The sequence below is a fragment of the Centropristis striata genome, chromosome 18 (assembly GCF_030273125.1).
Source record: "Centropristis striata isolate RG_2023a ecotype Rhode Island chromosome 18, C.striata_1.0, whole genome shotgun sequence".
Lineage (NCBI taxonomy): Eukaryota > Metazoa > Chordata > Actinopteri > Perciformes > Serranidae > Centropristis > Centropristis striata.
Genome location: NC_081534.1, coordinates 4,422,013 through 4,434,919, shown reverse-complemented (window position 1 = coordinate 4,434,919; position 12,907 = coordinate 4,422,013). Strand labels below are relative to the sequence as shown.

The 12,907-nt window shown below is 42.6% G+C and overlaps 1 protein-coding gene across 1 annotated transcript in view; it reads right to left on the bottom strand.

Annotated features, from left to right (window-relative positions):
• LOC131991671 (MAM domain-containing glycosylphosphatidylinositol anchor protein 2-like) overlaps positions 1–12,907 on the bottom strand; it is a 220,790-nt gene that overhangs the window by 49,220 nt on the left and 158,663 nt on the right. The window contains exon 10 of the mRNA XM_059357161.1: positions 4,332–4,604. Coding sequence (XP_059213144.1) covers positions 4,332–4,604 — 273 coding nt within the window. The remainder of the gene's footprint in view (positions 1–4,331; positions 4,605–12,907) is intronic.

Here is a 12,907-nt window from a genome sequence, read left to right as displayed (position 1 = left end):
CACAACAACATTTGCATTCCCCTCCTAAAACGTATGCTAGATATCTCATTGCAGACAACTTTGGGCACCATGTTCCACAAAGTGATTTCTGCATCATTAGGAACAATGACTACAATAAAAAAATGGAAACTGGGACCGTACAAGCAGACCATTGTGTGGAATCTGAATTCATTTCATTAGCAAACTCTCAAAATGCCGACAATGAATATGTGAACATTGTCCCTGAGAATTCACTTGTTCTTCTCTCCTAATTCATGACAGACTGCCAAAAAGAGGAATTAAACGTGGGAGAAATAAGAAACATTGTTTGCCCTTTCTTTGTGAATTTCTGATTTCCAGCAAAACTGCAGTAGGCATTGTTTGGGAGACTGGTGAATAAAGACAATGAGGGTGGGAAATGTGTGGACTAGCTCTGCAGAATTTTAGTTCTGCACAAATTAGACAAATGCAATGCTTTAAGCACTGGCAGGATTGAAAGGCATGTCAACAGAAATAGTGAAAACAGAAATTATCGGCAGATTTTCACATTTCCGACTGTCATCAAATGTAACAAAACTGAAGCTTAAAACAATCATTAAATCAATCATTTTAAATATGGCCAAAAACAAACAGCTTGCACTGAACAGAACCTGTAAAAAAATTCTGTGCACTTCAGCACAACTGGGAAGCCATGAATGATTCAGCTGAGGTCAACAATCATTTGACAAAAATTCAGTGACCACTGGACTAAAGCGCAGGCTTTTTACACAGAGCAGAGAGGAGAGGACAGGTTGATATAGATTAGATGTCAATTAACAATGTTTTTAATATTTTCTCAGGTGAGAATTCAGTCATTTTTATCAAAATAAGCATGACCAACAATAACTGATGACTTTCTGCCTGGGTTTTGTCATTAGTCATGATTGGGAAGGATTATATTTTTGAGTCTATATATCTTGATTTTTAGAATTATCCTACTCATTCTGCCGTTGAATCCAATGTCTGTGTATTCTGTGACCTGTATTCCACCCCATCAGTGCTTCATCAGTACACATTTGCAGCCTGAGGACAGGATGTACAGTAAATGCAGAGTCGTGCATAAATCATCGACTGCATCAAACCGGAATGAAGTCAGAGAAGAAAAGCAGCATGGAGTCTCAAAAACAGGGATATATTTCATTTCTTTACCTTCCAACTCTATCTCTTCAGAAGAGAATGATTTAGGCATTTGCTAAAAAGTCAGGGTTCCCATGGCAGAGTGCCTGAGCCAAAGCTCAGTGGTACACATTACATCCCTCTGAGGGGTCTCTCCCCTGGCACAATTTAATGGCCAACTTGGCTATTACAGCCGACTCACTGTTTCCACAGATGTCCCAATGGCTTGGCACATGGGCATCCATGCACATGCACACACACTCTCCCCTGGCACAATGCACTTTTTGAGGCGAAACGTTTATATAAGCCAAAGAATGGCCTAATGCCTGACTTTGGTGAGTTTGTATGCGTCTGTCGGCATGGTAGCATATATGTTTTGCAGAATATGTTGACTGGATCGGTGTATGGAATGGAGCCACTGTGGCCTGAGGCCAAAACTCCTGACTGATGTGTTTATTACACATCAAGTGCAAGAGGAAGTCGGGCAGAGAGCGGCGAGGGAATATCCTCTGAGGTGTCTACCTGTCTTCATTCTGTAAAGTGAGCAACCCGAGATACTACTGAACTGCATGAGCCATAACAAATATTTAATGAGCTTCATCTTGAAGTGGGCTTACAAGTCATAGAGAGGAGCTGATATCCACTCTCTCTCCAGTAGATTATTTATTTCAGCCACACTACAGGACAGTGTTGGTATCATATTGTGGCTATTGAGATTTGGGATACATTTTTTAAATCTTAAAGAATAAAAAACTGGAGTTAAGGGAAAGGGGCATGCCAGATTTCATGGATGATGGGAGGAACAAAAGTGGATTTTCTGCACCATGCTCCTGCACTCAGGGGGTTACTAAAAGAGCCTCCATACCTTTGGCAACCACTGAGTCCAGATGGTGGGAATCTGGAGCATTGGGCGGGAGGAATGGAGCGATGGTGGGAGAGAGAGGGATGGAGGATGAAAGGGGACTGGAGGTAGGAAGAGGGAGGGAGGGAACATGAGCAATAGCAGGCGAAACCCCAGCCCAGTTGAGAAAAACAAATGGCTGGAGGGGACTATCTGCTTCTGTCTCTCTCTGTGTCTCTACCTGTTTCACCAGGGAGGACTGATTTATGACACGCGCAGGGGGGGTGCCTGTCTTTCTCTCCAGGCTAGCTGGAGAAAGGACGATAGAGGGACGTTTAAAATGAGAAAGATGAAGAATGAGGGAACGCTAACATGGACAAACAGAGAAAGAAACAGCAAGAGAGGAAACTGAAAAATCGAGAGCAGAAAAGGTACGAGTGGAGTAGAGAAATAGACAGTATCCAAGAGGAGAGCAACCTAAGTGGCAGAGGATCAAAGTGACAAATACTCCTCCTGTGACCCTGCAGCTTCGGTCTCTAATGGGAGGTCTGGGAGATTGAAACCTTGGCCAGAGTTCCTGCGGTCACTCCACACGGCCAAACTCATTTGGTCCTGTCATAACAACCAACAAGGAGATGGACACTTCCAACTCTTGATGAAGAATAAAAGGCAATCTTTAAAAAAGTGTGTATTATCTGAAACAGCATGTATACTAGGTGGGACAGAGAAAGAAGCGACATGATGGACGTATCCCATTCAGATTGAAGATTGTTTTTTTTTTTACCTTTTACCCCTCTTTTAAATAATTGTCGATCACACGCAGAGACGTGCCGCTAAAACACAGTGTGACAGTGACTGTTTGAGGAGCCAATTTCAGCTGTCCAAAGAGATCACAGTGAAAACTCTAATTATCAACTGGAGTGCATACTGAAGGAGGTGTTGCAATATGGCATGTGTATGATATGTAACTTCAAATAATCAAACAGAAACTCTGCAATCACAGCTTAGCAGCTGTAACTTGCGACAGCAGGTCCGTAAAACCTTTGAAGTCTCACATGTTTAAGTGGTGTGAACGGACCACTCGCACATTTGAGAGTGATGTATATCCATTTTATGTATGACACGTCAGTTTACTTTCTGTCCAATATACAGTAATGCTATCTTAGCCTCCAGTGATCTCATAATCACTTTTTATCCTTAAGCTAGTAACATTATAGTTAGGTTTATACAGTATTTACCGTATGTTTAATATAACATGATTTTAGACTTTTTGATCATTTTTATAATTAGCTCTGTGTCTTAAAATATTGAGGTTAGCCAGCCAGCTAGCCTTGCTGGCTACAAGAATGTGGAAAAGCACTGTCAGGTTTATGAGGAGTGTGTACTTAGCTCTGGACAGGACGTATACTGACGCGCCGTTTGTGAAAACGTTGTGTAGTAGGAGTTATACTCTAAATGTAAAGAGTTTGGAGGGTGGGGTCTTCCAAGTAAGAGTGCAAGTAATGGATTTCACAGTGTTTGTGTGCTTCAATGTGAGCCGCAGTCATTAGCATATCCAGCTAACTAGCTTGCTAGCGTAATGTGTGTGGGTTGAACGGCAGAGTGACAGTAAATGCGCTCAGAGCAGACAGCTGTTGGCTATCCAATGAGAGAAGACCTTATCTGTAAAGTTGTCTTGTGTTAAATTCACAGTGTGAGACACATACCGGTACATTCGTTAGCCCCTCACTTCTTAAAAGAATGTGGCACCTCCACATGCCACCCGCCAGAGAGGCTAGTAAGAGGACTGTGTGAACAAGCCACTGCTGAATTCTACCTGCATGTGGCGGGTGGTAATGTCAAGCCCTGGTCCTCATCCTAAAAGCTTTTTCCCTGTACCATTAAAAATGAATACTTTTTTAAAAATATGAACAATAATGCGCCGTCTTGCTTTCCAAGGTATGTAAGATAAGAAGTCAAACAGGGTAATGCTAGAATGCAGCACAAGTCTTTTGAAGAGACGTACACTGTAGTACAACAATAATGCTATTACTCTATTTCCAGTTTTTCAACCCAGTCATGGAGCTAATGTTAGTTTAATCAGCTTGCTAGCTTCAGTTGTCATATTATCCAGTAAAATCAACAGTTGCTGACTAGAAATGAGAAGCTGCTTTTGTCTACCTTTGTCTGGAATCAAGGACCCATTGTTTCATAAAAAGTCACATACAAATCTGCTCCCATTATAAACAGCATGTGTTGTGAGAATAGCAAGGTTAACAGGCATAGCAACAGTAACTAGGGGCTTAGCAAACAGTCAATTCCTATTCAGTATAAAAAAAAACTGAAAAGGAAAATCTTTAATGTAAGCCCTCTTTACCTGTAACCTGGAAGGTGCACTTTCCTGCCCCAGCCTCGTTGATGACGTTACAGGTGTACTCCCCCCAGCCGTCTCGGTTCAGGCTGCGGATGGTGTACTCCGTCTCGTCTCGTTGGGCGTCGAAGGCTCCGGCGTGGAGCAGCCGGTTCGATAGAAGCCACTCGAATCGCAGCACGCGGGAAGGGTGGGCTCGCAGCACCCTGCAGGTCATCACCACAGGCCTCCCCAGGCCCTGACGCATCTCCATGTAAACCGGCTCCACTGTCGGAGGGTCTGAGTGGGGCACAGAAGAGCTTAGATAAGTTTAACCAACATCTGATAGAGACAGAAAAGTCTGTCAAGGATGTTAGTGCGGCGAAAAAACAAAGAGAAGAAGACGGCAAAGAGGAGAAAAGGGTTAGTGAGTGGGAGGACGGCTTGTGTACATCTATGCAGCATAAATGCTGTTGAGGTGAGGGCACTCTTAGTCAGAATGGGTTCTCTTTGACCTACAGGCTTATTTACAGGAAAAACAAGGGTTGCGGGGGGCTGGAGCCGATCCCATCTGACACTGGGCGATAGGCGGGGTTCACCCTGGACAGGTCTCCAGACTATCACAGGACAGACACATAGAGACAGACACCATTCACGCTCTGATTCACACCTACGGGCAATTTGGAGTCACCAATTAAACCTAAGCTGCAAGTCTGTTGGACTGTGAGAGGAAGGCGGAGGAGCTGGAGGGAACCCACACTGACACAGGGAGAACATACAAACTCCACACAGAAGAGCCGCAGGCTGGAGTCGAACCAGCGACCCTTGCTGTGAGTCAAAAGTGCTAATCACTACACCACTGTGAAGCCCTTGAATAGTTAATATGTGATGATAGTAAGTAAGCACATGTCATTAAGGTGTGAAAACAACTGTAAAATGGCTCTGAGCATTGCACTTAAAGCTCTCTGAAGACCTATGGAGTACATAACTGGAGAAAATATAAAATGAATGACAGGCAGACTAATATTGTAACATGAACAAGGGCTATGAGAGAATAATGTGAGAAATTAAGCATATTGCAAATAAACTTAAAACAATCAGCACCACATAGTCAATGAAGCTCAGCAATGAGTGAAAAATGACGAGAGAAAACAATTGTGGGGAGACCAGCGATGGGTGCACGAAGATCAATTTAGCAGAAAAACTAGAACAAGGTTCTGAACGAAATCAGTCACGCTTCACAAAGAAAATTGGTAACAGAATGATGAAGTGCACTTCAAGATTTCAAAATGGAAAATGAATAACTTATTTGAGTATCTGACAGTCTTCACCTTGTCCACCACATAGACAACCTTATTTAACCAGGCCTCTCAGAGCAAAGAGGAGGGCTGAATGTGACCCAGATGCAACCCAGACCCTTTTCTGCAGCAGATTCTATATTTTAGCTCATATTAAATGCGTGACAGAATATGTGCATACTAAGTGTGTGTTGGTATAGACAAAATGCGTATAAGTACTTGTGCGTGCAAAGCACTGAAATTGTTATGAATAATTTCCTCATCTAAAGCATCTTTGCTCTTGACATGCTCACACAGATGCTTGACAAAAGTCACGGCGGGGCTTGAAAAACAACAGCGAATGCTGAGGAGAAGAGACAGAATGACACAGAGTGCCTTAATTGCTTGAAATTAGCATATTTCCTGACAGAGTAAAGGGGAGGTGGGGAGCTATAGCCAGGGCTGGGGATGTTACTTTTTAAAATGTAATATGTTACAGATCACTGATTACCTGATTGAAACTGTAATCTGCAACATAATCTTCTACATTATTCACACGTGGTAATATAATCTAATTACAGAGCCTTCCAAACTTGATATGATATGCAATTAAATGAACAGTTTATTAAAATTTACAGCATATCATTTGATAACACTATTAATGCCATTATCTAGAACCATAATCAACCATTTTTGATGATGTAGAAGAAGCTAAACAATCTTTTTAAAGGGGGCATATTATGCTCATCTGTTTATCTGCTCATAGTATTTGAGGGGTTCTAATAGAGCCTGTTTACATGCTTTACTGCTCAAAAGATTTTTCTCACACTGCCCATGGCTGCTGCACCTTTAGTCACCTTCTGTCTAAGATGCCTTTCTCTTTAAGCCCCCCTCCTAAAATAGCCAAGTCAGCATTTTCAGGTCTTATTGATATGCAATATCTTGTGTTTCATACGAGCCCACAGGAAGAGCACCAGGTTTTGAAGCCAATTCTCACAGTGGCCAAATGGTGAAATGGTGAAAGACGATGCATTTGTTTGAATGTCATCCTTGCAAAATTACATGTTTCAACATCAGAAATTATTTTATTATTTTGCTTCAGTAACATTTGGAAAGTCTCGTCTTTATTCCCAAGTCAAGTTAGCAGAATGCTCAACTGGAAGTAGCCTCGGCTGGCAGAATTCTCTCGAGCGCTCCTATAGACACTTTACTCAGTTCTCTTTATACATCAATGGTCTTATACATCATTGATGCAGCTGGGGGAGTATAGTGGCACTTTTTACGGTGAAAAACAAAACAAAAACTACACCGTCAAACAAAACTCGGTTGTCACAGTAGTCCGGTATTCAAGTACAATAAAATACAAAATAATAAAATACTGAGGTAGAATAAATAAAAACAACAATAGGAAAAACACAGAATAGAACAAGTACACTTAAGAAGTTAAAAAGAAGATAAGTTGGTGGGTAAGGTACAGTGGCAAGATGATGGCAATTATACTGATGATATGATATAATAATAGTACAGTATATAATATGTAATAATAGTTATTGTGTAATAATATGATAAAATAAAAATAATATAATATATAATAATAATAGTTGTAGTAGTAGTAGTAGTAGTAGTAGTAGTAGTAATAACATAACAATGTGTCATATATTTAGCCTGTGCAGGGTGTGCATACCTACATAACATAATATATAATATGTAAACATGTATAAATATATTTATATATATACACAAGATATTATATAATATGATATATTGTACCGGCATTATATATAAATACTTGACTATACAAGATATATATAAAATATATAATATACTAAGAGTATAAGAATGTGTAAATAAGTACAATGTGCTAAAGGACAAGAATATTGTATAAATCTGAAATATAATATCAAAATGGTAAATACACATATCACGTGTGATATGAAGTATATGTTCCAGTATTTGGAGTGGAGTGTTGTACAGGTGCACAGTGCAGAAAGTGACGGTAGATTTAGTGCATTTCAGTAATGTTGGTTCTGACAGAGGTAGATGAGTTATAAAGTCTTATTGCAGAAGGAAGGAACGACTTTCAGTATGGTTCCATGGAGCAGCAGGTTGAATGAGTGTGTTGCTGAAGCTGCTCTTTCGCTTGTCCAGTGTTTTGAGGAGGGGGTGAGAGGGATTGTCCATGACAGCCAGCAGTTTTGCAGCATCCTGTCCTCCACCACCTCCTCCAGGGTGACAAGCCAACAACAGACTCTGCCTTCCTGACCAGTTTGTTCAGTCTGTTGGCGTCCTTTGCCTTGATGCCCAACCCCCAGGACACCACAGCAAAGAAGATGGTGCTCGCCACAACAGACTGGTTGAACATCTGCAGCATTTTGTTGCAGACATTAAAGGAGCTGAGCCTCCTCAGGAAGTAAAGCCGGCTCAGGCCTTTCTTGTAGACTACTGCACCTGTGCAGTGAGTGTAAGCTGGAAAGACCAGATCCCACAGAGAGGGAACTCATCATGTACCTCCATGCTTTACAATACAAGGGACCTGATTTTGAATATTCCACACCTTTACCCGATTGGGCCAAAGAGGACTAGGTGGAGGCTGATTGGAGCTGACTGGATGCTGACTGCTGATGACTTTGGTGGTCAGGTTTTTTTCCCCAGATATTTAAAAGTATGATCAGAAATCCTTAAAGAGGTACTAGGTCTTGTAGACTATATATATATATTAGGTCCGGGACAAAAATTAAGTCGTTAAAAAAATTGACGCATTTTACCGCATTAACTAGCTATATATATATATATATATATATATATATATATATATATATATATATATATATAGGAAAAGCATAACAGGTCCTCTTTAGGGAATCTAATTAATACTTGTATGTTTTCTAGGAGAACATTTTGCTCTAATTTAAGACAACTTTCAACTAGTGAGTTAACCTCAGACCAGGTCTTGGAGCAGGGCATGTCCCCCAGGCCAGGAAGGTGCATTGATAAATGTGGGCTGTAGAACATCATACCGTCCACACAGTGATACACCCACATGTTGTTGATTTCTTGCCTCAAATGCTAATTATCACACAAACATAAACCTGGAATACACACAGCAGCTACAGTGATTAATGGCACACCATTATATTTGATAATGACTGGCGGAAATGTGATAAATAATAATTCATAGCACACATGGGATGACAGGAAAAAGTAAACACAAATTTCCAAGAGGTTTTCAACTGAAAAGAAAAAGGAAAAAAAAAAGTTTGCCTCCTTCACCTGATGCTGGTGGAGGAGAGCGGCTTTCATCTCCGCTAAATGAAACAGCAATCAGTTCCTCCTTCAAATGAGCCTTGCCTGGGCTTTTACCCAAACCCAATGGCTTATCTCTGACTCCAAAAGAAGCGTCTGAATCTCTACTTATCACATTAAAATTGTAGGTTTGTGTACGGTGGTGAATCACAGCCCAGCTCCACAGCCTCCCTGAGTGGCACTAGACCAAATTGCAGTAAGTGCATTTCCATTGACACAGAAAGACAAATGAAGACAGGGTTTGGGTTTGCAGCAAATGGGAGAAAAAAATCTCTTATATAACCAAAACATCCTTTAAACAAGGGCACATGCCTCATCTCCCCCCTGTGCATCTCCTGCGAAACAGCTGCCCGGCGAACATGAGGAGAAAGGAGCGAAAAGGTCTTGTGTGATATTCCCTGAGCAGCGCTCGCCATGGTTAGTGTAGCAGTGAGGGCGGCGAGGGCTCAGAGTTGCTGTAAGTCACAGGCTGAGGGAAAACCCTGTGCACTGGCTGAGATGTAATCCATCATCAGTCACCGGTGGATACCTTGACAGTAATGTGGAGAAAAACAACATTTAGGAGCATGGAGGCCTTCTCCCCACGGTCCATACAGACCGCCATCTACAGGGAGGAGGACAGAACAAAGACACGGCATACATGGGGGAAATATGGATGTGTGTCTCTGAGCGTGTGCGGTAGGCTGAGCTGAATTTGTGTGCATTCGTGCACCTGCATTTCTGAAATACCGCTTGACTGGTTTTCAATAAACTTCAACTTCAGTCAGAATGGGTTTCATTTTTCTTCCATGTGCTTCGGGTGAATGCATCAAGAGAAGGACAAGCAAGTCCTTTGGGCGAGCCTGTAAGAGTCGATTGTTCTGTACAGTCCTTGCATATGAAGTGTGTATGTGAGTGCATTCCTTCTATATGTAGTTAGATGTTCATTTGGTATTTTTTTCTTTCATGTTTTTTCTCCTGTTTCCGCTCTTGGCTCAGTACTCAGACCTTTGATTTAAGTAAATTCAACCAATACAACAGTATGAAAATGCATCTGAAGTTCCTGTATTGTATCCTGCCAGAAAAATTCACTGGCAGGAAGTACTCAGTGAAGAGCAGCATAATGGCCCCTGATGTAGACGTATTGTAGATTCTTAAAGAAAAGCTGGTATTCAAATGAAGGGCACATGGACAAATATAAGCCATCCACTCATACAGACTGGATAAAAGAAAGACCTGTAGTGCACTATAAAAACTCTCATGGTAAATTCAGCACAATGAAAATGACCTCAGCACTGTTAAAGTGTGACCAGAGGGAGCAGACTGTACACTTCAGCAGCGTTTCCAGAACACAGACTGGAGTGTGTTTGCTGCTCAGGCCACCCTGGACTCACACACGGACATTAACACCTATGCTTCTTCTGTTTTGGGCTTTGTAAACATCAACATAGACAGTGTCATCACCCTCAAACAGATAAAAACATTCCCCAACCAGAAGCCATGGATGAACCGGGAAGTCTGCCTCCTGCTGAAGGCACGTAACACTGCTTTTAGATCTGGTGACAATCAGGCCTACAGCGCATCCAGGGCCAACTCCGACCCCCGGCACATGTGGCAAGGCATCCAGGCCATTTTGGGCTACAAAACCACCCCACAAACAGACGGCGTCTCTTTGTTAGACGAGCTTAGTAACTTCTATGCTCGTTTTGACAGGGAGAACAAGGAGGCAGCCATCAAGGCTGTGCTCCCTGCAGACCACCAACCACTCACATTTCCCCCCACTGATGTGTGTGCTGCACTGAGCAGGACTAACACACGTAAGGCTGCTGGCCCTGATGGCACCCTGGACGTGTGCTCAGGGTCTGTGCTGGACAGCTGACCGAGGTACTCAGCTGGTACGAGCCACAACCACTTCAGCCCCGTTGCACTAACCCCCACCATCATGAAGTGCTCTGAGAGACTGATCCTGGCTCACCTCAAAACCAGCCTACCACCCACACTGGACCCTTTCCAGTTCGCCTACCGCCAGAATAGGAGTACTGATGACGCCATCTCCATTGCACTTCACTCCGCCTTCTCCCTCCTGGACAACAACACCTATGTGAGAATGTTGTTCATTGACTTCAGTTCAGCATTTAACACCATCATCCCCTCCAGTCTCATCATCAAACTGTGCAACCTCGGCATCAACTCCTCCCTCTGCAACTGGATTCTGGACTTGCTGAACTTTTACCGCGGCATCCTTACCAGCTGCATCACAATCTGGTACGGAAACTGCTCCATCGCAGACTGCAAGGCACAGCAGAGGGTGGTGAAAACTCTCAGCATATCGCCAGCTCACCACTACCCACCATCGAGGCTGTTCACATCAAGCGGTGTCTGTGGTGGGCACGCAGCATTGCCAGGGACAGCTCCCACCCAGGCCACAATCTGTTTACCCTCCTCCCCTCCAGGAGGCGCTACAGCTCCCTGCGCTCCAGAACCAGCAGGTTCAGGAACAGCTTTTTCCACTCAGCTGTCACCCTGCTGAACTCTACACAGAGGTGACCCGCCTACTGCTACTGTAACTGCCCATATTTATGACTATTTATGACTATTTATTATTTATGTTATGTTATATGCTTCTGGAGTAAAAAGCACAATGTTTCCCTATTATTATCAGGGAGTGGAAGTAGAATAAACGTATGAAAATTCTTAAGTAAAATACCTCAAAACTGTAATTCAGCACAGTACTTGAGTAAATATACTTAGTTGGATTAATAGCACTCCATTCAGAAATATGTCACGTTTTCCCACACAGCCTTCAGCAGCTGCATGTGGGAGTATGAAAGAAACAAAGGCCTCGTGTTTGTATAGACGCTAAGGCATTCTTGAGGGAGATTAACCTTTATAACATAACATGCTTCAATATCAAGACTTGACAGAGGAAAAATAACATTCATTAGGTAGTCAAACTGATATATACAGAATATAAAATGATAACCCTGATTCAACTGATTTATAATGAATCCCTGTGTTGAATAATGTAGTGAAACGCTGATCCGCATCAACGCGCCCTCCTTCCCTCACGCTACAGCCGCTGCAATCAAACAATGAACTTAAGCACCATCTGCATTACCATACTGTTATTAAAACTTAGGGATAATTTATGAACTTAAATATACAATTAATGATAATCAATGTAGACTCTTCAGTGCAAGGAGAGGCCTGGTGATCCGCTAATAGGTTTAGCTCAGTCATTGACCAAGTTATGAATTATTCTGTCTAAGCCGTGCGCAGGCTTCTGTTTACAACCTACATATTCGCTGACCTTTTCTGGTGTGGATTTGATGCGGCTGATCAATTCAATATTGTTCCATAAAAAAGGGCTATTAAAATTTCATCCCCAAATGCGGTGTGTGAGCTCTGCTGTAATGCAAAAGATTAATTTGCTGGCGTTAGGCTAATGTGAATCGCTCTAATATGATTCACATTAGAGTAGGCCTCAGGGGCCAGCATTGCAGGCCTTCTTGATGCAGAAAGGAAAATTAATTAAAAACAATAATCGTGTAATTCTGCTCATTACTTTTGCCGAGACAGTAGCTCTTTATCCTGGTGTGTCTTTTTGATGTATGTCAGATAGCGAGTCGCTCGCTCAGGGGGACAATCGTGCGCTTGCATCAGGCAGGTGTCATGGACGATGTGAGGAGGAACAGAAGGGAAGCCTGGATAAAAGAAACCTGTGCATCTGGGCTGAAGTAGAGCTTGATAACTCTCACTCTGACAGACAGTGGTATCTAGGACAGGAGACCACTCTACACCTCTTTCTTCCCTCCATTTCTCTCTGTTTCTTCACTCCCTCTCTCAAGCCCCTGGACCATGCCAAGTCAGTTTGACTAAGAACATTAGGGTGTCACAGCTTGGGATTTGGCGTTTGCAATTCTATTAGAGCGACGACTCTAAAGGCAGACGTCTTCCATTCCCTCTACCTCTCCTCCTGGCGTCGCCTGCGCCAGCCAACAGATGCAGGTTTTTACATATCAAAGCTGTTGACTTGCCAGAGTC